This window comes from Odocoileus virginianus, chromosome 9 (genome assembly GCF_023699985.2).
Source record: "Odocoileus virginianus isolate 20LAN1187 ecotype Illinois chromosome 9, Ovbor_1.2, whole genome shotgun sequence".
NCBI lineage: Eukaryota > Metazoa > Chordata > Mammalia > Artiodactyla > Cervidae > Odocoileus > Odocoileus virginianus.
The window spans coordinates 2,980,683-3,007,161 of record NC_069682.1 but is presented as its reverse complement, the minus strand read 5'-3'; the positions used below and the strand labels follow the sequence as shown (position 1 = coordinate 3,007,161).

At 41.2% G+C, this 26,479-nt stretch overlaps 1 protein-coding gene across 1 annotated transcript in view; it reads right to left on the bottom strand.

The window, feature by feature from the left end:
• Positions 1-26,479, bottom strand: part of SLX4IP (SLX4 interacting protein) — a 206,140-nt gene that overhangs the window by 162,892 nt on the left and 16,769 nt on the right. Inside the window, 1 exon segment of the mRNA XM_070471892.1 lies at positions 21,989-22,044. Within this exon segment, the coding sequence (XP_070327993.1) occupies positions 21,989-22,015 (27 nt within the window). The 5' untranslated portion in view covers positions 22,016-22,044.

Here is a 26,479-nt window from a genome sequence, read left to right as displayed (position 1 = left end):
ATAAACAACATCACTGGGGAGGAGAGGCACCATCAAGATGGTGCGCATCACGCACAGGAGAGCAGAGCCTGGGTAACAAGCAGAGACAGAGAGCAGGGCCCCACTCCTCAAAGAGAGGCCCAGAGCGAGCTGCCACAGGCAGCCTGAGGCTGTCTTCAGACCTTCTGGGGCTCAAGCAGAGAGCCCGGGCCGGGGTCCGGAGACACTGCACCTCCCTATTATGAAGCACCCTTTCCGGTTCCGGTAGTTGGCACATGCTTGCTTGTTCCTCCAAAAGCCTGACTAGCACCAGCGCTAGATGGTCCTTAGGGGCTTCCCAGGTGGCACTAGTGGTGAAGAACCCACCTGCCAATGCAGGAGAAGTAAGAGATGAAGGTTCAATCCCTGGCTGGAAAGCTCCCCTGGAGGAGGGCATGGCAACCCACTCCAGTATTCTTGCCTGGAGAATCCCCTGGACGGAGGAGCCTGGCAGGCTGCAGTCCATGGGGTCACAGAGTCAGACACGACTGAGTGACTAACATACACCGTCCTTGCTCTTTAAATAAGGCGCTGAGTCCTCCTGAGCAAGTTTTCAGAGCCTCACCTGCCCCACGAGGGTGCTCACCTCGTCTGTGAAGGAGCTGGACTATATCACGCTTTTCCGTGTGTTTTATGCCATCTTTCCCTCCCTGGCCCCGCTACCAGTTACATTCTGTGCAGGACCCAAAGCAGCAAAGCCACAGCAGCTGAGCCACTCCGGAGGGAGCTGGGGCAGGGGTCTGGCTCAATCCCCTGGAAGGCCGCACTCCCAGGGAATGCTGTCAGAAACTCCAGAGCACAGTGCTCTCTGGGGCCTGTGGCTCTGCCAGGAATCCAACCTGCCAAGGGAAGAGCAGCTTTCCGTTCACCTCTCCACACGCTGGCCCAAAGGAGACAGACAAGGGGATGAGACCAGCCTGAAGCCGAGACAAGGAAGCGCAGCCAAGACAGCTGCCGTGGCCACGCCTGAATCCAAGGCTCCCTCGGTGAGAGTGACCGCTGGACAGAGGTGCCAGAAGGGGGCCAAGGTAAGTCACAGCGACTGGTCCGTGGTCAGACACTGACACCCCGGAAAGCACCCATGCCTCTGAATCAGCAGGCCGCAAAGACCAATACACTGCTTTCATCTGGGGATTTGGCTTACACACAGTGGTTACGGGTGAGAGAAAGAGGAAGTGACTGAGGCAGCAGGCTGATGAGCACAGAGGCTCCGGGCCCCCAGGCCCAGGTCCTGCTGGGTCCAGGCCCCTGCGGCCCTGCCGGCCTTCCTTCTGGGGTTAGCCATGATCCTTACTTGACCACAAATCAAAGGAAAGAAACACAGAGAGAGAAAGAAAGAGAAAAGGAAGAAAAGGAAAGAAAACGACTCCACGTGGTCTTTTGTTTAAGGATACAGATTGTCTAAATGAAGAAAGGAGGTCTAGAGAAAGAACAGCTTTTAAAAGTAAACAACAACCAGAGTTCAGACACTGCCTGAGGACTCATTCAATAGCATTAATTACTCCCACAAACATTAAGGCTTTGAATATATTTGCATAACTATGTTATATGATCTCTCAACATCACTTTAGATGGAAGATTATCTTCAGAATTACGAAGTACCTTCAGACATTGCTTAAACAAGACTTTATTTACTTGACAACATGAAATGTTCTTAGACCAAGAGATCACTCGCAAAAATTTTAAAAGGATAAATAAGAACTCCGGTAGCTTTTAAAAAAAACAAAAGAAAACCCAGCAAGCTGCTTCATGAAACACTCTGGAAGGAAAAAGTTAATCACAGCAACATATAAATTTTGTTATGATGATGATTACTACTGAAATAATGCCTAACTTTTATTAATATGGTTACCTCTGCTAAGCACTTAATACACATCATTTCATTTAACCCTCACAATAACACTGATATAAAAATAGTGCAATTAGCACTAGAAATGCTTATGCTGGGCCCAGGGAACATATTTTGAAAACCAGACTCTGTCTTTTCTCTTCTTGTCCTTTGTCTCTAAGCTTCATTTTGCACCCAGTTAGGATGACAGAACTGCATGTCCCAGCCTCACACACCAGTGCCGGTCCATAGGCCAGGCACCGCAACTGTCCAGACTGAATGCTGGCCACTGCACATGGCTTTTTGCTTCTTCTAGACAAAAGATACTAGAAATGCCAAATAAGTCAGCTGTTCACAGACCAAAAATGTGTTTTCAAAATACTTATTTTTAAATATGCTTTCTAAGGAGCAACAGTGTTTTAGGAATAGTATATAAAACAGCAACAGATAAACTGAACAGTCTTATTTGAACTAGAAAAATCCCCCTGTACTAGCAAAACAAGATTAAATACTTATCATCTTTATATCAAAATTAAGCAAAATGAATGGCAATTAAAGTCTAATTTTGGCTTTGAAAAGGCCCCTATTAGGTAAGTAGGAAGTGAAAGGGAAAACAACGCTAACTATTTCTAAGTGATGACTCTGTGCTGAGATGGACAATTAATCCAGAAGGGAGTTTATATTAACACTATTTAATTAACCCTTTTTAACAGATGGGAACAAAGACTTAAATCACTTTCCAAAGAGCAGGTCAGTGGTGAGGCCCAGGTTCAAACCCAGGCCTTTCTGCAGCCAAAGCCCAAATTCTTTTCACTGCATCATACACAAAAAATTCCTCCAGTAAGAATTTATGGAATTATAAGAATATAGGGCCAGACAGGGCCTTGGAGACTCAGTAATTCAATATCTCACTGGACAGATAAGATCTAAGAGATAAGAAGAAACACGGTAAACAGTCTCCAAAGATGGCCACCAACAATCCTCTCCCCTTTGCACAAGCACGCTGCTCATCTCACCAAGAGGACGAAGCTCTTTTCTGTCTCCAGACCCTGTGATTTGCTGACCAACAGAATATGGTGGTGCCAGCGGTAAAGAATCTGCCTGCCAATGTAGGAGATGCAAGAAACACAGGTTTGAGCCCTGGGTTGGCAACATCCTCTGGAGGAGGGCAAGACAACCCACCTCAGTATTCTTGCCTGGAAAATTTCATGAACAGTGCTATTTACATAGCCCACAGGGTTGCAAAAAGTTGGATATGACTGAGCACACATGCATATGGCTAGAGTATGGTAGAAGGAAGAGTCTGCCAGCTCCAGACACAGCCCTTAGGAAGCCGGGCAGCTTCCAGTGTCCTGGCCTCTGGATAGCTTCCTGTGCTGTAAGGGAGCTCAAGCTAGACAACTGAATGACAAGACACCTTGGGAAGAGAAAGGCATTATGGAGAAGGAACCAAAATGCGGGCGAAGTCCTCTTGCACTTTCCAGCCCAGAGGATATCTGGATGCATTCCAAATGAGTGACCTAGTCAATGCCATGTAAAGCAGAGAAACTGCCCACTTAGATTTTCTGACCCATGGAATTATGAAAAGTTTGGGACTGCTTGCTTATACAGCTGCGGCTAACTGAAACAAAAGGTTAACTGACTCGTCACAGTCAAGAACCAATAATAAGGACTGAAATCTAAGCCCTCTGCTTTCTGGCCCTGGCTACCCACCACCAGGGAAACTGACACACAAATGGAACACCCCAAAACCTAAGTGACCTATGGTTTTGCCACAATATCCCATAAAGAGAGAGAACTAAACAAAGTCACCATACTCATTCATTCACAACTCAGCTCTGCAGGGCAGTGTCTGCCACCTAACCTATGGTTGTTTAAACTGGGACATGTTTTCTCACTACAAACCACCCTGAGGAGGGGGACAGGCAATCATCATCCTTGTCTGTGTCTCTAGTGCCTAACCCAGGGCCTTGCACACCAGAGATAAATGAAGATTTGTGAGCTGACACCTCACATATGAAAAGAATTAGACTAGTCCTCACCCCAAAGAATTATGAGAGCAAGAACAAGTAAGACACCCAGGCCAAGTCCCTCTAACACTGTACAGAATGTCACTGTAAAATAATTACCGCATAAAGTGTTCTTTTCCCAAACACTCTGACAGCACTGTCTTTAACATTACTTTGATACCCATAAGAAACTCTGTTAAACAGACAGGAATAACAGCACTACCACATAGCTGAAGAAATGGATGCTCAAAGGGGTAAACACAATCACCCAGTCATCCACGTTTCACAAGTGAGGCCATGACATGATATCAGGAACCTGATCGAAAGTCTTAGGCTAATTTCATCTTCTAGAATATCTTCCTCAAAAATCTGAGGATTTAAATTTCAAGAAGTACTATAAAAGAACCTACAGTCACATGAAAAGGATACAAAGAATCACAGAAATTTACAAGAAGACGTGATCTCAATACTGACCCATAAGAGACAGTAAATTTTTCAGGTCATGAGAACTAGGATGTCAGACTTGGCACAGGCCTTGCCAGAATCTATATGACAGCAAATCTTTGCGAAACAAATGAAGTAACATTCTCCCTTATCTTAGATCACACTCGCAAAACATAGCATGTGCCTATTGCTATGTAGAGTGACTATTACAAACTCATTCTTTCTTCGGTGTTTCTAGTAGTCCAAAAATCAGAATGTTATTGTCACATGCTACTCACATGCAAAAAAGTGACATATGCAATGGCCTGGTTTCCTGTATTACTTAACCATGGGTGTTCCAAGAGGTTACACACAGAGAAGCCCTGAAAAGGACAATAAGAGAGGGGCCCTGTGCATCTTTACATCATTTGGCTGATGACTGGACTGCTGCACACCTGGGCTGTTCAGGGAAGTTTCATCTCCATTCTCAGGGGCTCTGGAATGCAACGACCCTCTGTGAGTCCCCACCCCACAGCTCACTTCTTCAACCCTGCATCTCCAAAGTTCACAGTAACAGTAACAGTAAGGAAGGGTGAGTAGGAAGTACAGTACTCTAATAACACTGTGACTTCAAGGACTTTGTCCCAGCCGAATCCTTCCAGTCTTTACTGCTAGGACCAGGGTTGGGCTAGGGTCCCAAAGCCTTCCAAGGACCAAAGGGACCCTCACCCTCAGCCCCTCGCTTCCGCTTCCAAAATCTGGAAGGGCAACACGCCAGAGGCAGTCTTATGTCACTGAGAAGGCTTTCTCCCAGGCCTCTGTGGATAGTTTGGACTGACTGCTTCCTACTGCTGCAGTTAACCGTTGTGTTTCCTGGTCAGGAGGCCTATAAGACAGCGATCTACACGTCCACGGGCTAGCAGGCTATCAGTGGGGGTAAACACACAACTCCCAGGCTGACAAACGTTGGCATTTAGGATGTTGTGATCATGCGGGAACGAGCCAGCACTTGGGCTGCTGCCCTTTCTTGGAACGCCATGTCTGCTAAGTTACTCATGGAACAATGATGCCCTCTACTGCCCTCAGAGAGAATCCAAAGGACAGAATGAGCTGTTGTATCTGTGAGAGATCCTGAATCTGCTTTTCCACTTAGATTTTGTTTTTTACACTAGCATAAGTTAATAATATACATATGTGTTTTGTATGCATGTTGAAAAAAAATTCAAGTACCATAGTCTACAGTCTAACAGTAAGGTTCTAATTAAAATAAAATGATGTCCAAAGAATTAACATCACTGTACTGAAATAATTTACTTTCCTAAAGGCCTCATAGAAGCAAATTCTACACAATGTCATTTTGGCTATTAACAGAGGCTATTTTCAAAAGAATCACTTAAAATATTTTCAAAGTGGAACTGCTAAAAGAAGAAACAGGTTGAAATGAAATTTTTTAGAAGAAAGAAAGTAACCACAAATTGGAGATTATAACATTTCCTGTCTGGGACTGAAAAAAGACCAGTATGAAATAACTCTAAGCTTAAGTGACTTCCCTGTTCTCCATAAGACATGAGGAAAGAAATTTCTCATCTTTGTAATAAGAAAAACGAGGGATACTGGGTGCCTCAGAAAGGTTCCAAATTACTCAAGGCAGATACACAAGAAGCAGAGCACAGGTCCTTCAGCTTGGGAAATGTAGCTAAGAGCAATATGCTGTGAGAGTGTGTATATATGTCGCAGGAAGGGGGACCACTTCCAGGGCCCGAAACTGGGCTGTTGTCTAACACTCGGAAATGAATTGTCCGAGGAGACACATGTGCTGACAAAGCAAGAGATTTTATTGGAAAGGGCACCCGGGTGGAGAGCAGGAGGGTGAGGGAACCCACAAGAACTGCTCTGCCGCGTGGCTCGCAGTCCCGGGTTTTATGGTGATGGGATTAGTTTCCGGGTGGTCTTTGGCCAATCATTCTAATTCAGAGTCTCTCCTGGTGGCGCACGCATCGCTCAGCCAAGATGGATGCTAGCGAGAGGGATTCTGGGAAGTGGACGGACACGTGGTGTCTCCTTTTGACCTTTCCCGAACTCTTCTGGTTGGTGGTGGCTTATTAGCTCTGTGTTCCTTACCAGGACCTCCTGTCATAAAACAGCTCATGGGAATGGTTACTGTGGTGCCTGGCCAGGGTGGGCGGTTTCAGTCAGTGTGCTTCCCCTAACATATATATATATATATATATAAATACATAAAACACATGACAGTGTAACTGCGCACAGTCAAAGGGACAAAGTGAGAAGGTAATCGATGCAGGAAAAGTTGAGACCTTGTGTGAAAACAAAAGCAAGTCTCTGGTCAAGCTTGGAGAAAGTTGATGCATGCAGACTATGCAAGAAAAGGTGAGAGGGCATAGGAAGGGAGGAAACCACAGGCCAGATCACTGCAGGAAATGCAAATACATGTTTCATAGAAACAGATGGACATGTTCCCAAGTTCCAAGATGAAAATATGGGTCAGAGTTGAAGCAGAAGCGGAGAATATCAGAGTGCCTTGAAGTTAGCTGGCAAGTTTAGAGTAGATCTCATTTAACAAAAAGAATTACTTCTGATCGCTTAAGCAAGGAAATGACATGGTGAAAATGGTGTTAAGAAAACATTATCTTGGCACTTCTCTAGAGGCACTGGAATGGCAACACAAGAAAGGCATAGAGATCATGCTGAGATCAGCGCAGAAATAAAAACAGCAAGGATAATAACGGCTGAATTATAAGAAAAGTAGAGAGAAGAAGGAAGTCCAGGACACTTTGTTGAGGACGGATGCATTACACATGATGGTGAGGGAAGGACAAGGAGACAGCATAGGCTGGTAAGTCCAGGGACACCCAAAGCAAAAGCCAATTTAGAAGAAAATGGGATAAACTGAATTTTTAGTGTGCAGTTTTAGGGATCAATTTAGGCACAGACTTCATGCAGGCAGGTGGAAAGTTGAAACTGAAAAGACGGTGAGAAGCCAGAATTGTATTTAAACACTTTTTAATCACCCCCCAAAAGATGCACTGACACATGTGGGAAAGGATGTGGGAAATAAAGCCCAGAAAACAGGGTGTCTGACCAGAGAGGCAGAGATAACACTTGGAAGGTTCATTTCAGATACAACAAGAACTTGGTTTCAAAGTCATCAACACGCTGAACAAATACTCTCACTGAAAGGTGATGGTCCCTGAAAGCTGTAAGCCTGAGGCAGAATTTAATTGGGTGATAGCTGGTAAATGTCTATGAATTTTATTCCAAGTCTGTCGAGTACTCAGCACACATTTAGTCCCCACCAGGAGCACTGAGACAGAACAAGTTTCTGTGCAGTGTGGAAGAAGAAGCAGCCCACTGCGGCTGGTGTGTGTGTCCTCCTCCACCAGGCAGACTCACGGGGATCCTGTGTGTCTCTAAAACTTCAAGCTTGCCTGAAGAATAGGCAGAATTAAGACGGAACTGGAAGATGAAGAGTTTAAGTACTGGGAGAAGTACAGAGGTACTTCTTTCACCTTGAAAAGTTTCACAAAGACAAATGCCTTTGGAAGAACATTTTCAAGAATAAAGGTTGCATGCTTTTCCTTCAGATTTATTTCTAGTAAAGAATGTAGCCATTTGGCCTTCCCAGGTGGCACAGTAGTAAAGAATTTGCCTGCAATGCAAGATGTGGGTTGGATCCCTGGGTAGGGAAGATCCTGTGGAGTAGTAAATGGCAACTCCAAATCACTCCAGTGTTCTTGCCTGGAAAATTACATGGACAGAGGAGCCTGGTAGACTACAGTCCATGGGGCCACAAAGAGTGTAACCATTTAATGGTCCAGTGGCTAAGATTCAGCTCTCATTGCAGGGGCCCAGGTTTAGATCCCTGGTCAGGGAATTAGATCCCACACGACACAACTAAGATCTAGTGCAGCCAAATAAATAAATAAATACTGGGTGGGGGGGTGGGGGGGAAGTAACCATTGGAAAACTTCTGTGACTTATTTTGTTACAACACATCAGTTTTATTCTTTCTTAAAGCTTAATAGTCATTAACTAGAGCTCAAACAGTATGAAAATATTTGCATAAATCTTATTTCAATACATAAAATCAGTGTAACTTTTTCTAAATTGAGTACTGATGACAAAGTACTGCACTCCCTTAAACTGAAAAACCTAGGACACAGGATTTATGTTACTCATTGAGGCAAACCAGCAAGACAAAAGCCCATTTGCTATTTGCTATTCATAAACTTTCTCTCTCTGGAAGTTCAAAGAGTTGCTCTTCACTTTTACTATAAAGAGAAAACTACTGTCAATTCTTGGACATATTTCTCTTTCTGCAGTTTTTCTTAGGAATGCAGAGATTAAGGTTAATTGAAATTTAGAGGGGAACATAAAACTATAATTGCTACAAAGGAGTGAAAAGAAAAACATTGATAGTAAAGATGCAAGGAGACTTTTTTAAACGTAAAAATCTCTCCTCTCCGTGCCAACATTAATAAAATCTTAAATGTTACTTTTAGAAAATAACTCAGCCTTCCTAAACCCTAAGTCTAACACACCACACCCCTGCTCTCCCCGCCCCTGTCTTCCAAATAAAAAGTAGACAACTATCAACAAAAGTAAAAGCTTCAGGTCTCCTGGAGGGGATGGGAAGGAGGAGGAGGCGGTCATTACACACTCCCTGTGGAAGAAGACAAAGCCAGATCCACATTCCAGGGAAATCTGGCTGGTCAGAGTCTTTCCTTCAATACAGATTGGCCTGTCACTAAGCCAGGCTCTAATCTTCCCAGGCTGCTGATGCTAGGGAAGCCAGGAATCCCTTCTAATTAATCAAACCCTCCCAACAAAAATTTTCCCACCCACAATAAAGTGGGCTATGGGGAGGGGAAACAGCAGAGCAAGCTTTGTAGCCAAAGAATTCTAGACTTTGGTGTAATACCTAACTAATCCAAGAAAACAGATGCAGGAAGCAGAGGAAATGATCTACAAACAGAAACAGACAATGAAGTAGGGAACCTTTCACGGTACTGCTCTGCTGGAACCAAAGCTGAAAGCTTTAAATAAGACTGTAATTATAACTGCATGGGAACGAAACCTGATGACACTACATAGTTTTTTTAAACACCTGTAGTGGAATGGATCCATAAACTTTTCAGAGGTAGATGCCATGAATACTGATTTGACACTTTCAACAGCAATTTATTATTTAATTTTCTTAATAAACTCTGAATACATTATATGTCCATGTCTATTTTTTGCTTCCACTTGCAAAGGAAATGGCGTTGCCCTGACCTTCCTAACTTACCCAGCTCTTCCAGCCAGTTTAACTCAAGGTATCTTCATTGAAAGCCTACTCTGACAAGATACAAGAAGCAGGAGTACAGAGGATGCACTGATTCAGATCCGAGTGGTCCAATTCAGGTGCTACCACTACCCACGTGTGAATACTGAGCTTCTAAAACCTGGCTGGCAGGAACTGAGATGTGCTTTGAGAGATATATTTACACACTTAAATCAGCTTATATAATACATAAATGTTTCAGACTCTGCACCAATAAGGCTCTTGTTACAACTATTCAATTCTGCCACTATAGCATAAAATCAGCAAGGGTGCTTTTAAGGGAGTGTCCGTGTTTCAGTAAAACTTTATTTACAAAAACAGGCAGCTCCTCTGTTCCAGATGTAATTTGCTGACCCCTGGTTCTCTAATGAACTCATAATTCTGGAAGTTCTATAATAATGGGGAGGCTGCAGAGCTAGAATTAGGATCACTGAAGAGCCCCAGGAAGACATGCGTCTGCTGCCACCACTATTCTCAGCTAAGAAAGCCTTCACTGCAGTTCAGGACACATCTTCCTGCCCTGAGCTACAGTGGCCCAGAAGTCAAGAGATCCCGAAAGCTGGGGGTTCCAAGGACTTTTTCATCTCATACACTGCTGCCATTTCCTGGAGTTCTAGCCGAGGTAGCAGTCATAAGAAAGATCAAGGCCAGGGTCACATAAGTTTTTTTTTTTTTTTTTTTTTTTAAAAAGCCCTCTTCTCAAAGCAAGGTCAAGAGACCTTTCTTCATTTAAATAAGAATAATCTGTCTGCATGGATAATTAATACTATTTGGAGTAAGAATAAACACCTGAGGTGCAAGTGGCAAGCTAGTGTTCATCTGGTTTTCTATTACTTTGGAAATCATGTTCTATCCAGGTATTTTTCAACCCTAAGTGTCAAAAGTAAATGCATCAATATGAAAATCTTTTTATTACATTTATTCATTTGATTTTTCATCATAGCAATTTATATACACAGATTAAAATGAAATATAAAAAACAGGCCTCTTCTGCCCCATCGTGCCTCCACCCTCACCCCAACTCTCACTCACTAGGGGCAACCACACTGAAAACTTTAAGACATTTCATCTGGTATTTACTAAATAGTTCTAGATATTTTGTTTATACTATAACCTCTTATTATTTCAAATGTAAACATTATCTGTGGAAAATGAAAACACAATGCTTACAACCCACCCTCTCACACATCTCCTTTGCCAGCCTTCCAAAATTTGGAGACAACAAAGGAAATGTTTAAAGCTGAGGAATGTAGTATACTATGCTTACTTTTCTATCTTGCATAGTCTTTTGCTTGCTTAGAATGAAGGGTTATGTCACTTTCCTTTTGTTTAGTTTCCCATATTTCTAGCACTAAATCATTCCCACACTCTCTGACAGGCCTACAAAAACTCCTCTCGATACATTTAAATACATGTGGTATTTTATTCATTTCACTTTTGGCTGGGGATATTGTCCATGGAACCATCTGTCCTTTTCTAAACATTACTTTCCAAGCATAAGACACAGCTGATCATCATGGGATTTGCTGAGACCCTCACCTGTTAGATTCCCTATTTCCTGGATCCCATATCTACTCTTTCTCTGTTCACACCCTCATTTGGGAAAATCACACCCTTCCTAAACTAGAGTACATTAGAAGGACTTTTCCTGTTAGTCTTTGCAAGTCTGAAAACACTTCTATTGAAGCTGACCATGTGATTTACAGCAGGGCTGAGGGAAGAGTTCAGGCTTGGAAGCCATCATCTTCAGAATATCGAAGCCCCTGCCCCACTGTCCCGAGCTGGCTGCTGAGGAGGCTTCTCAGAATCTGTCTTTGGCATGTGACCTGTTTTTCTTTCAGGATCTTCTCTGAATTCCCAGTGTTAGGAAATTATAGCACAATATGCCTAAGTACTACTTGCTTTCATTGCCTTTTCAGGTGTCCACTCACAGAACTTTCAAATAGTAACTTTGTGCCATCATTTCTAGTAATTTTATTGTATTATTTACTCATAATTTTCTTCTCCATCATTTGTTTTTGTTTTCCTTTCCAGAATGCCAATTTTTCATTCTAAACTGTACCTCTCTCTAATTTTTAATGTTTTTGCACTATCCTCCATTTTGTTGGGTTTTTTTTTGGCCACAGGGCATGTGGGATCTTAATTTCCTGACCAAGGATCAAACCATGCTCCATGCAGTGGAAGCTCAGAGTTTTCACCACTGGACCACCAAAAAAGTCCCCATGATATATTCCTTTTTTTTTTTTTATCTATTATCTACTTGTTGTTCTACTATACATTCTACTTTTTGGGGAGATATTTCTTATCTATTGTCCCGTATGCTACTAGATATGTTTTTCTATTATATTTTCAATTTACAAGTGCTCTTTCCTTTTTTGGGGACTTTCCCTTATTCATAACATGCTTTCTGCTAGAACTTGTTAGATGGTTAGAACAGTCTCCTTCTTTGCTCAGAAGATACTAATTTTAAAGTTTTTCAAAGTCTTTTCTTACTCTAGAATCACCCTGCCCCTCCAAGTTTGTTCATTTGCTTTTTTTCCCTTTCCTTCTCAGTTCAGTTCAGTTCAATCGCTTAGTCGTGTCCGACTCTCTGCAACTCCATGAACCGCAGCACGCCAGGCCTCCCTGTCCATCACCAACTCCCAGAGTTTATCCAAACTCATGTCCATTGAGTCGGTGATCCATCCAACCATCTCATCCTCTGCCGTCCCCTTCTCCTCCTGTCCCTACTCTTTCCTAGCACCAGGGTCTTTTCAAATGAGTCAGCTATTCACATCAGGTGGCCAAAGTATTGGAGTTTCAGCTTCAACATCAGTCCTTCCAATGAACACCCAGTATTGATCTCCTTTTGGATAGACTGGTTGGATCTCCTTGCTGTCCAAGGGACTCTCAAGAGTCTTCTCCAACACCACAGTTCAAAAGCATCAATTCTTCAGCATTCAGCTTTCTTCACAGTCCAACTCTCACATCCGTATGTGACTACTGCAAAAACCACAGCCTTGACTAGACAGACCTTTGTTGGCAAAGTAATGTCTCTGCTTTTTAATATGCTGTCTAGGTTTGTCGTAACTTTCCTTCCACGGAGCAAGCGTCTTTTAATTTCATGGTTGCAATCACCATCTGCAGTGATTTTGGATACCAAAAAAATAAAGTCAGCCACTGTTTCCACGGTTCCCTCATCTATTTGCCATGAAGTGATGGGATCAGATGCCATGATCTTAGTTTTCTGAATGTTGACCTTTAAGCCAACTTCTTCACTCTCCTCTTTCACTTTCATCAAGAGGCTCTTTAGTTCTTCTTCACTTTCTGCAATAAGGGTGGTGTCATCTCCATATCTGAGGTCATTGATATTTCTCCCGGCAATCTTGATTCCAGCTTGTGCTTCCTCCAGCCCAATGTTTCTCATAATGTACTCTGCATATAAGTTAAATAAGCAGGGTGACAATACACAGCCTTGACGTACTTCTTTCCCGACTGGAACCAGTCTGCAGTTCCATGTCTGGTTCTAACTGTTGCTTCCTTACCTGCATACAGGTTTCTCAAGAGGCAGGTTAGGTGGTCTGGTATTCCCATCCCTTTCAGAACTTTCCACAGTTTATTGTGATCCACACAGTCAAAGGCTTTGGCATAGTCAATAAAGCAGAAATAGATGGTTTTTTTTTTGGAACTCTCTTGCTTTATCAATGGTTCAGTAGATGTCGGCAACTTTATCTCTGGTTCTTCTGCCTGTTCTAAAATCAGGTTGAACATCTGGAAGTTCACATATTGCTGAAGCCTGGCTTGGAGAATTTTGAGCATTACTTTACTAGCATTACTTTACTAGATGAGTGCAATTGTGCAGTAGTTTGAGCATTCTTTGGCATTGCCTTTCTTTGGGACTGGAATGAAAACTGACCTTTTCCAGTACTGTGGCCACTGCTGAATTTTTCAAATTTGCTGACATATTGAGTACAGTACTTTCACAGCATCATCTTTTAGGACTTGAAATAGCTCAACTGGAATTCTATCACCTCCACTAGCTTTGTTCATAGTGATGCTTCCTAAGGCCCACCTGACTTCACATTCCAGGATGCCCAGCTCTAGGTGAGTGTGAATGATCAAACCTTCGTGAGTATCTAGGTTGTGAAGATCTTTTTTGTACAGTTTCTGTGTATTCTTGCCACCTCTTCTTAGTATCCTCTGCTTCTGTTAGGTCCATACCAGTTCTGTCCTTTACTGAGCCCATCTTTGCATGAAATTTTCCCTTGATATCTCTAATTTTCTTGAAGAGATCTCTAGTCTTTCCCATTCTATTGTTTTCCTCTATTTCTTTGCACTGATCACTGAGGAAGCCTTTCTTATCTCTCCTTGCTATTCTTTGGAATTCTGCTTCTCAAGTTATCCTTAAATCTATGGTGGTATCTTTTGTCCATCATAATTAAGAACAGACAAGGAAATGCTGATTAAAAACTTCCCTTACATGGGTGGCAATGAATGACTACTGGTCTTCAGGAATCCAGTGGGGTCCCAGCTATTTGGTTGGAGAATACCAAATTCTAATATCAGACAAGTAGAATCTAGGGTAACTATGACTAGAAATAAAAAAGAAATATTTCATACTGAGTAAAGATTCTATTCAACAGGAAAAGCAATGATAAATTTGTATATATCTATTAATACAGCCTCAAGATAATGTTGTTGCTTAGTTGTTAAGTTGTGTCCGACTCTTTGTGGCCCCATGGACTACAGCCTACCAGGCTCCTCGTCCATGGGATTCTCCAGGCAAGAATACTGGAGTGGGTTGCCATTTCCTTCTCCAGGGATCTTCCTCACCCAGGGATCAAACCCATATCTCCTGCACTGGCAGGTGGATTCTTTACCACTGAGTCACCAGGGAAGCCCTCAAGATATACAAAGCAAATATCAACAAAAGGACAAATATACAAATCTAAAATCATAGTTGGAAATTTTAACACAGCACTTTCAACTGATTAAACAAGTAGACAAAATACAGTAAACACATAGCAAATTTATACAACACATTTAACAAACTTGACATGAGTCAGATACATAGTTTAATGTACATAACAACCATCAGATTATTCAAGTGTTTATAGAATATTAACCAAAATAGAGGAATTATGCAAAACATCTATAACTAAATGAGTTTTGAAAAATTTCCAAATACTTAGAAGCTACACACCTGAATAACTCATTAATCAAATGAAACAATATGAAAGTTAGAAAATATTTTGGTATGAATCAAAGCAAAATTTCTACTTGAACTGCATCTTTATTAAAGCAAAAGGATACAAATAAGTACGTGCTTGACAAACAGATGGAAGCAGGTGCTTAACAAATGGAAGTGAGAAATAGATTTAAGGGATCAGACCTGACAGCCTGAGTCCCTGAAGGGCTATGGACAGAGGTTCATGCCATTGTACAGGAGGCAGGGATGAAGACCATCCCCAAGAAAAAGAAATTCAAAAAGGCAAACTGGTTGTCTGAGGAGGCCTCACAAATAGTTGAGAAAAGAAGAGAAACAAAAGGCAAAGGAGAAAAGGAAAGATATACCCATTTGAATGCAGAGTTCCAAAGAATAGCAAGGAGAGATAAGAAATGCCTTCCTCAGTGATCAATGCAAAGAAACAGAGGAAAACAATAGAATGGGAAAGACTAGAGATCTCTTCAAGAAAATTAGAGATACCAAGGGAATATTTCATGCAAAGATGGGCACAGTAAAGGACAGAACTGGTGTGGACCTAAGAGAAGCAGAAGATATTAATAAGAGGTGGCAAGAATACACAGAAACTGTACAAAAAAGATCTTTACAACCTAGATACTCATGAAGGTTTGATCACTCACCTTGAGCCAGACATCCTGGAGTGAGAAGTCAAGTGGGCCTTAGGAATCATCATTAAGAACAAAACTAGTGGAGGTGATGGAATACCAGTTGAGCTATTTGAAATCCTAAAGATGATGCTGTGGAAGTACTGCACTCAACACGCCAGCAAATCTGTAAAACTCAGCAGTGGCCACAGGACTGGAAAATGTCAACTTTCATTCCAATCCCAAAGAAAGGCAGTACCAAAGAATGTTCAAAATACTACACAACTGCACTCATCTCACATGCTAGCAAAGCAATGCTCAAAATTCTCCAAGCCAGGCTTCAACAGTACATGTACCATGAACTTCCAGATGTGCAAGCTGGATTTAGAAAAGGCAGAAGAACCAGAGAAAAAATTGCCAACATCTGTTGAACCATCAAAAAAGCAAGAGACTTTCAGAAAAACATCTACTTCTGCTTTATTAACTATGCCAAAGCCTTTGACTGTGTGGATCACAACCAACTGTGAAAAATTCTAAAAGAGATGGGAATACCGAACCACCTGACCTGCCCTCTGAGAAATCTGTATGCAGGTGAAGAAGCAACAGTTAAACTGGACAGGAACAACAGATTGGTTCCAAATCGGGAAAGGAATACGTCAAGGCTATATATTGTCACCCTGCTTATTCAACTTCTATGTAAAGTACATCATGCAAAATGCCGGGCTGAATGAACCACAAGCTGGAATCAAGATTGCTGGGAGAAATATCAGTAACCTCAGATATGGAGATGACACCACCCTTATGGCAGAAAGCGAAGAAGAACTAAAGAGCCTCTTGATGAAAGTGACAGAGGAGACTGCAAAAGTTGGCTTAAAATTCAACATTCAAAATTGAAGATCATGGCATCCGATCCCATCACTTCATGGCAAATAGATGGAGAAACAGTGGAAAGAGTGACAGACTTTACTTTGGGGGGCTCCAAAATCACTGCAGATGGTGACTGCAACTGTGAAATTAAAAGATGCTTGCTCCTTAGAAGAAAAGCTATGACCAACATACACAGCATATTAAAAAGCAGAGACATTACTTTGCCAACAAAGGTCCATCTAGTCAAAGCTATGGTTTTTCCAGTAGTCATGTATGGATGTGAGAGTTGGACTGTAAAGAAAGCTGAGCACCAAAGAATTGATGCTTTTGAACTGTGGTGTTGGACAAGACTCTTGAGAGTCCCTTGGACTGCAAGGAGTTCCAACCAGTCCATCCTAAAGGAGATCAGTCCTGAGTGTTCACTGGAAGGACTGATGTTGAAGCTGAAACTCCAATATTTTGGCCACCTGATACAGAGAACTGACTCATTGGAAAAGACCCTGATGCTGGGAAAGATTGAAGGTGGGAGAATGGGACAACAGAGGATGAGATGGTTGGATAGAATCACTGACGCTATGGACATGAGTTTGAGCAAACTCTGGGAGCTGGTGATGGACAGGGAGGCCTGGCATGGGGCAGCCCATGGGTCACAAAGCGTTGGACATGACTGAATGACTGAACTGAAGTAGGTGCTTTGGAATCTATAGCTTTAAGTGCATATATTAGAAAAAAAGAAAGGTTCAAATCAGTGGTTTAAACTTCCACCTTAAGAAGTTAGAAAAAGGACAAATTTACTCAAAGAATATAGAAGGAAGGAAATAAGAAATAAATCAATAAACAGAAAACAAGTACCCTACAGGGGGAAAAAAAAATCAAAGCCAAAAGTTGGTTCTCTGAAAAGACTAACAAAATTTAAAAAATCCCTAACAGTATTAGTCGATATCCTTCCTTTGGAAAGGCAAATAAAAACCACAGTGAGCTATAACCATACAAGCTATTGTAGCTATTACGAAAAAAGACAAATGCTGGTGAGAATGTGGAGAAAAGGGAGCCCTGGTACATGGCTGGTGGGAATGTAAATTGGTGACACAACCAGAGAAAATAGAGGTTCCTCAAAAATTTTCAAATGAAACTACCATATGATCCAGCAATCCCACTCCTGGGATTATAGCTGAAGGATATGAAATATGAAATTGCTATCTTTTTATCACTACTACATTTATTTTTAACTTTCTATTTTGTATTGGGGTATAGCCTATTAACAATGTTGATGAAATCATTATCTTGAAGAGATATTTGCACTCCTGTGTTCACTGCAGCATTATTCACAATAGTGAACACATGGAAACAGCCTAAATGTCCATTCATGCACGAATGAATAAAGAAAATGTATATGCATACAGTGGAATATTATTCAACCATAGAGAAAAAGAAAATTCTGCCATTTGCAACAACATAGACTCTGAGGACATTATGCTAAGTGCAGTAACTTAAAGAAAGACAAATACCGTATGATTTCACTTATATGTGGAATCTTTAAACTTTGAATTCACAGAAACATGGTAGAGTGGTGGTTGCAAGAGGTTGAAGGGGTGGGGTAAATGAGGTGATACTGGTTTAAGGCTAGAAACTTTCAGTTATAAGATAAGCTTGCATGGAAAATCCCATGCAGAGAAGCCTGGCAGGCTACAGTACATGGGGTCACAATAGACTAGGACATGACTTAGTGACTAAAAAACAACAAAGTTCCAGGGATCTAATATACAACCTGGTGACTATAGTTAATAACACTGTACCGCATATTTGATAGTAAAGCTCTAATGTTGTTACCATAACAAGAAAACAGTAATTATGTGAACGATATGTTTGCTAACCAAACATTATGGTAAATAAACATTTTGCAATTTATATGTTTCTCAAACCAACACACTATACACCTTAAACTTACACAGGGTTATATGTCAATGATAATTCTCTCAAGCTGAAAAAAAAAAATAATCATGCCTTTGAAAGGTTCAAGCCTGGTTGTCAGAGTACCTGGAAGCCAGGATAGCTGAGAGCTGGCATCCTAATGCCCAAAGGGGGTAGGAAAAAGAGAGGAGTCAGGAATAAGCTGATTCCAGTTAAATCAGGAGTCATGGAGAACTCCAACTTTCAGCTCTTCATACAAGCTTAAGACATAATTCAAAGCTTGAAACAGAAATATTATAGAAATAAATACTCAATTTGGAGATATCTCATATAATATACTGTGGTTCATGTGGATAAGTTTGTCGACAATTTCTTGGAATAAAAGATATTCATGGGAGCTTTTCCTTCTTTCTCTTGAGAAACTGTGGCCTTCAAGAAAATGCAAAAACCTCTCTGCTCCCTGACCAAGGGAAGCAGCATGGAAGCCTGCCCCCACCCAGGGTTCTGAGAAAGGGGAGGGGAAGGGAGAAGAGCGAGAACAAGAGCTGAAAAGACTGAAAGCACGAGGCTCGTGCCACACTTGGTTGTGGCCTACAAAGTCAGACAGCCCACAGGTGGTGGAATCCCAAGCCCTGAAATGAACACAAACCTGGTCCAAAACCACCACAGTGCCAAAGGCTCCAGCAGAAGTAAACTTGGAACCACCCCACGGCTCTGCAGGGCCGGACTTGTAGGTCTTCCCACCATGTATTTCAAACAGTAAGTAACAGTGGAAACATGTCTATGTCTGTGAGTATGTTTGAGTTTTATAAATACACTCATTTGTATCTTTTTTTTTAAAGATTCTGAAAATATTTTGTTGTTGCTGTTGTTCAGTCTCTAAGCTGTGACTCTCTGCGACCCCGTGGACTGCAGCCCGCCAGGCTCCTCTGTCCATGGGGTTTCCCAGGCAAGAATACTGGAGTGGGTAGCCATTTCCTCCTGCAGAGGATCCTCCCAACCCAGAGATCAAGCGGGCTGGTTCTTTACCACTAGCGCCACCTGGTGCAGCTTTGAGATTGAGGAATCTGGTAGCCGAACATGTCACAGCATTGTGTATGCTTTGGAAATCAACAGACCAACTCTGGCATAATCAGGTGCCTGGGCCCAAGCTTCACACCTGATGAGGACTGTCTGCCCAAATGGATCACAGTCAGTTTGGGTGAAGCTTTTCAAGAGGCCCAGTCCTTTTCTGAGTAGAGAGCCTGCAAGGGTTCACTCTTGGATGAGTTAATATCACCCTCCAGCACATAAGAAACAATTTTACGGGATTATCCAACAAGTTTTAAGAGTTCCAGAAGAATCGCTGTCTTTCAGAGGTTCGGTCATGTCTGATTCTTTGCAAGGACTGCAGCACGCCAGGATTCCCTGTCCTTCACCATCTCCAGGAGTGTGCTCAAACTCATGTCCATTGAGTTGATGATGCCATCCAACCATCTCATCATCTGTCTTCCCCTTCTCCTGCCTTCAATCTTTCCTAGCATCAGGGTGTTTTCTAATGAGTCACCTCTTCACATCAGTTGGCCAAAGTATTGGAGCATCAGCTACAGCATCAGTCCTTCCAATGAATATTCACAGTTGATTTCCTTTAGGATTGACTGGTTTGATCTCCTTGCTGTCCAAGAGACTCTCCAGAGTCTTCTCCAACACCACAGTTCAAAACGATCAATTCTTTGGCACTCAGCCTTCTTTATGGTCCAGCTCTCACATCCATACATGACTACTGGAAAAACCATAGCTTTGACTAGACAAACCTTTATTGGGAAAGAAATGTCTCTGCTTTTTAATATCCTGTCTAGGTATGTCATAGCTTTTCTTCCAAGGAGCAAACATCTTTTAATCTCAAGGCTGCAGTCACCGTTCACAGTGATTTTGGAGCCCAAGAAAATAAAGTCTGTCACTATTTGCATTGCTTCCCCCATCTATTTGACATGAAGTGATGGGACTGGATGCCATGATCTTGGTTTTTTGAGAATAAAACAGAGAGAACAGAGACGAGCAGTACTAGGAGAGAAAAAAGCCAAAACTTCCCAAAACTGATGCAAGACTTGACTCTTCCAAACGAAGATGCACATTGCATCTTGAGCCAGATAAATAAAAATAAGTCTATATCTCATGATTTCACAGGGAAACTGTAGATTATCAAAGACAAAGATAAACTCTTAAAAGTAACCAGGGAACCAAGGTAGCTTGATAAGCAAGATAACAAAGAAAGGAATCACAGGTAGATTTCTGAGCTGACTGGTCTCCACCGATGCACCCTCAGAGGCTCCCCTCCCTGTGAGCACAAGCTGCTTCTCACATCAAGAGTTGCATCTTCCCTGGAGCTGACCTCTGAGTGCTCTGACCAACTGAATGTGGAATAAATAAATCTGAGACTTCCGAGCCCAGGTCTTCAAGGATCGGACAAATTACACTTTCTTCTTCCGGCAACTCTTGCCCTGGGACGCCATCCCTCAAAACTCAGCCACCAAGCTAGGAGAAGCCCAAGCCATACTGCGCAGCCACCTGAGTGAGAAATGAAGGGCCACACTAACAGCCCAGGTGAGATTCCAGCACAGTCAGCCATGAGAGTCGTCAGCTTCGACGCACCAGCTTCCCTGAGTCCCCAGATGACTGCAGCCCCAGTCAACATCAAATGGAAAAACCGACCCGGTTTTTATCCGGCGACCTCCAGAATCCTGAGAGTGAGTAAAACAGCTTGAGTTTCAAGTCACTATATTTTAAGGGGGTTTTTAGTATCAACTGATAAGTAAAACATTTCTCACTTGCAGTAAGAGATTTCAGAAGACAAGGGAAAATACCTTGAAAGTGCTGAGAAACGATGTGCAACTTGAAATTCTAAACAAACTTTACTCTCTAGAGGAAAACCAAATACATTTCTAGACAGACAAATAGTGAAAATTCACCTTATAATCTCTCACAGAAAGAAACACTACATACAGAATATACCAATGCTAGAAATAATTGTAAGTGATGAAATTTATAAATATGTTGTAAATCTAAATGAGCACTGACTTAATAAAGGTAAGACATGACTACAATATTATATAGTATCTGATCTGGTTAACAACCACTAGAATTCGTGGGACTTGACGCTCTGAGTTTCTGCTTAATGAAACACTAGCATAGAGAACATGCCCTGAAGAGTGCACACATATGAAAGCATCCTTCATGCAGTGGTCCCTCTCGGGACACTGAATCTGTAGTTGCTGGAAGGCAGGACCCCTGGATGCACAACCTGGAGGGTCAATCAGTCGCTATCTGTCAATTCTCCTCTCCTTCCCCTCTCAGGCGACTCCTCCCTCACAGGGAAAGGCCTCAGACCCAGCCATCAACAGACAAAGGAGCGACGTCCGGGGGGGAAACAGAGGAGGGCAGTGACGGGGGCCTGGCTCCGGGGGTCACTCGGGGCAGCGCTGGCGGCCTGCCCCCTCCTCTCCTGCTCTGTTGTAATCAAAGGTCGGGCCACGGGCATGCAATGTGCATCGTCATTTTTAACATTAAGGACCAAGTTAGCCCCAAAGGCATCTACAGAAGACTTTAATCAAGAAACTGCCATGACCATATGAATTATCCATTTTCTCATTTTCAATTTTCAATCACCGACTTCAAGTTTTCAGTGGTCTCCCAAATTTAAAAAGCAGAAGGAAAGTTCAGGGCTTCTATTTTCAATTAATACAGGACTTGGTTATTTTAGAAAGTGATTAATCATTTTAAAGAAAGCTATTAAGCAATACTTACTTTAACAGCAAATTTCTTTGATGCCATGGTTTACTGGTTCCAGAATAATTACAGACCTTTAACAAAAGAAAAGAGAAAGTTATGAGTAGGTATATTAAAATTTCTTTCTATTTGGATATTATATCAGAGAAAGGTTGGCTAAAGAATCAAATAATACGTATTTTTACAAGATGAATGCCCACTTATAACTGGTCTTAACAAAAATATTATATTGAATTAGCAATTTAAAATCTGCTCACAAAGAAAGGCAGAGGCCCAGATGTATTGTACCAAATGTTTAAAGAATTAATATCAGTCCTTCACAGACCCTTTAAAAGAAGCATAAGAAAAATTCTCAAATCATCCTAAGAGGCTAGTTACATCCTGACACCAATACCAAGGGGCTTCCCAGGTGGCTCAGTGGCAAAGAATCCATCTGCCAATGCAGGAGACGTGGGTTCGATCCCTGGGTTGGGAAGATTCCCTGGAGGAAGGCATGGCAACCCACTCCAGTATTCTTGCCCAGAGAATCCCATGAACAGAGGAGTCCACAGGGTTGCAAAGAGTCAGACGCAACTGAAGCAACTTGTTATGCACACACACACCAATACCAAAAAGAAATATCAGAAGAGAGGAAAACTACACACCAGTATTCAACAAAATACTATAAACCAAAGCCAGCAACATATAAAAAGGATTATATATCATGACCACAATACATATATCTCAGGAATATAAGATTGGTCTAACATCTGAAACCAATCTGTATAATGTACTATCATCATCATGGTGCTCAGTCATGACAGACTCTTTGCGACCCTATGGACTATAGCCCACCAGGCTCTTCTGTCCATGGAATTTTCCAGGCAAGAATACTGGAGTGGGTTGCCATTTCCTATTCCAGGGAATCTCCCCAACCCAGGGATGGAACCCACATCTTGCATTGCAGGTGGATCCTTTACCACTGTGCCACCCAGGAACCTCAAATGGTTACATTCTTTACTAGATATAAATCTGAAGGAAGAGCATGCAACCTTTACTATATTAATAGAATAAAAGAAAAAGCACACCATTATCTCAAATTTAGAAATAAATAACAAAACCCAACAGTTTTTAGTCAAAAAAATCCACACACTAGGAATATAGAAGGAAGTATTATCAACCTGGTGAAGAACATCTATAAAAAACTCACACCTAGGGAATTCCCTGAAGGCCCAGTAGTCAGACCTCTCTGCTTTCACTGCCGAGGGCTGGGATTCAGTCACTGGTCAAGGAGCTCTGATCCTGCAAGCCATGTGGTGCATCCAAAAGAGAAAAAAAGAAAATCCATTACTAAAAACCCACGATTAAAACCATACTAAATCATGAACAACTAAATGCTTTCTCCTCCTTGAGGAGGAGTGATGTCTGCTCTTGCTACTTCCACACAACATTGTATCAGAGGTACTAGCCAGGGCAATTAGGCAAGAAAAATAAATAAAAGGCATCCAGACTGGGAAGGAAGAGATAAAACTATCTCTGTTCACGAATAACATGTTCTTATATGTAGAAAATCCTAAAGAATTTTTTTAAAAAAAACTACTAGAATTACAAAGCATATGAACTAAGGTTATAAGATGTAAATATATTAAACAATTAACTACACTTCTCTATTTTGGCAATGAATAATCCTGAAAGGAAATTAAGAAAAGAAATATGCTGAAAATAATGTCAGACAGAATACTTAACAAAAAATTTAACAAAAAAACCCAGTAAAATTTATACAACAAAACCCATAAAATATTATTGAAAGAAATGTAAAACTTAAGTAAGTGGACAGATACCCTATATTCATAAATTGGAACATTTAATAATTTTGTTAACATGACCATACATCCCAAATCAATCTATATAACATAATTTCCATCAAAATCTCAGCTGACCTTATAGAAACTGACAATCTCATCCTAAAATTTGTATAAAAATATAAGACCTGTGTATTAGGCAAAATAATCTTTAAGAAGAACAAAATTAAAGAATTTATACTTCCCCATTTGAAAACTTACTACAAAGCAATCAAAACAGTGTGGTACTGTACTAGCATAAAAGTCATATAAATCAATGGAATAAAACTGAAAGTTCAAAAACAGATCCTTACATTTATCTTCAGTTGATTTTTAACCTATGCACCATGACAATTTAATAGGGAAACAGTCCTTACTACAAATGGTTCTGTGACAACTGAGTATCCACATGCAAAAGAACAAGGTTGGACCCCTGTGTTCCACTATATAAAAAATGAACTCTTGGAGAAGGAAATGGCAACCCACTCCAGTATTCTTGCCTAGAGGACAGAGGAGCCTGATGAGCTACAGTCCACGGGGTCGCAAAGAGTCGGACATGACTTAGCGACTAAACAACTCAGACTCTCCAGGTAATTTCATTGTTAGTAACCCGATATTAGAATGTTTTCTATATTACTCTTTTTTTCTTTTGTTCCAGTTGAGACAGAATCTCATCAAATCTCGACATCTCTCCTCGGGAGAGAATGTCATAGGCAAAGGGCGTGGGCAGGGCTTGAGGAGAGAGCAGTTATTAAACGGAACTCTCTCTGTTCATTCTTGTATTGAAGTTAAGAAGCAAGATGACTGGCAGTGGGATTCCTTCTCAGGATCACGTTTGCTGCCACATTGGTTAATATCAGAGCACTTTAATCTGAAGGATGATACTGTAACTTGATTGAACTAATTCACTTTTAATCATCAATAGCTGTTTTATTTAATACCCTCCTACATACTGGGGACCACTGTAAACCTCTCAGATGACTTGTTATTTTTGTAGCGTTACAAGATTTATTTACATCCCTATAAAGAGGACTGGATGTTCGCTTGAACTCCGGAGATACACATGTAAAAAAAAAAAAAAATGAACTCTAAATGGATCAAAGACTTAAACATAAGAGTTAAAACTATAAACTCTTAGAAGAAAACATAGGCATAAGTTTTATGACCTTACACATGTGCATGCTCAGAAACATCCAACTCTTTGCGACTTTATGGACTATAACCTACCAGGCCCCTCTGTCCATGTAATTTCATAGGTAAGAATACTGGAGTGAGCTGCCATTTCCTCCTGCATGGGGCTTTCACAACCCAGGATTAAACCCCTGTCTCCTGCATCTCCTGCATTGTCAGGCAGGTTCTTTACCACCACATCACTGATCTTGTGTAAGGCAATAATTTTTTAGATACATACCAGAGGCACAAGTCATGGAAGAAAAAAACCGTTAAATCAGATTTCATGAAAATTTAAAACTTGAGTGCTTTAAAGGACACTATCAAGAACTTGAAAAGACAACTCACAGAATGGGAGAGAATATCTGCAAGTCACATCTCAAGTAAAGGACTCCTGTCCCGAACACATGAAGAACACTTAGGACAACAATAAAAAGGTGAATAACCCAATTTTAAAATGGATCAAATATCTGAACAGACATTTCTCCAAAGAAGATATACAAATGGCCTTATAAGCACAAATAATGAGCTCAAAATTACTAGCTATTGAGTAAAAAATCAAAACCACAATGATACACCACTTTTCACCCACTAAGATGGCTAAAACACAAAAAACAAACAATAACAGTGTTGACAAAGACATGGATTGATTAGAACTCTCATAAATAGTTGGTGAGAAATGTAAGATGTTAGAGCCTCTTTGGAAAATAATTTGGCAATACTTCAAAAAGGTAAACATGGAATTGTCATATGATTCAGCACTTCCACTCCTACATATGTACCTAGGAAAATAAAAACATATGTTCACACAAACATTTATACAGGAATGTTCATAGCAGCATTATTCATAATAACCAAAAAAGTGGAAAGAACCCAAATGCCCATCAAATGATGAATGGATAAACATAACACAGTGATTGAGATCTTTCTTGTTTTCTGAGGTAAGCTTCTATAGATATATGCTTAACAAAATATGATATATACATACAATGGAATATTATTTGGCAATAAAAAGGAATCAAATTCTTATACCTTTTACTGAGCACAGCCAAGCAACAGCTCTTTTCACCCTGCAGAAGCCTAGAGAATTATTTTCTGGAGAAAGTAAGACAGATTATCTCTGGTCTGGAAAATACCAGGTACAGCAAATAGTGGGGAGTATCCTACTGAAAAAATCAGAAATTCATGGGCAGTTCACATGCTCCTTGTGATAGTTAACTGTCAACTTGTTTGGGCTAAGGTATGCCCAGATAACTAACAGACATTATGTCTGTAAGGGTGCTTCTAGAAGAGATTAGCATTTGAATTTATGAACTGAGTAAAGCAGATGACCCTCCCCCAAGTGGGTGGGCATCATTCAGTCCACTGAGGGTCAAAATAGAACAAAAAGAGGAAGAGTGAATTCAAGATCTGTCTGATTTGGGACATCCATCTTCTCCTGCCCTTGGACATCAGCAATCCTGGTTCTTGAGCCTTTGGACTTGGACTGAATCATACCACTAGTTTTTCTGGGTCCCCA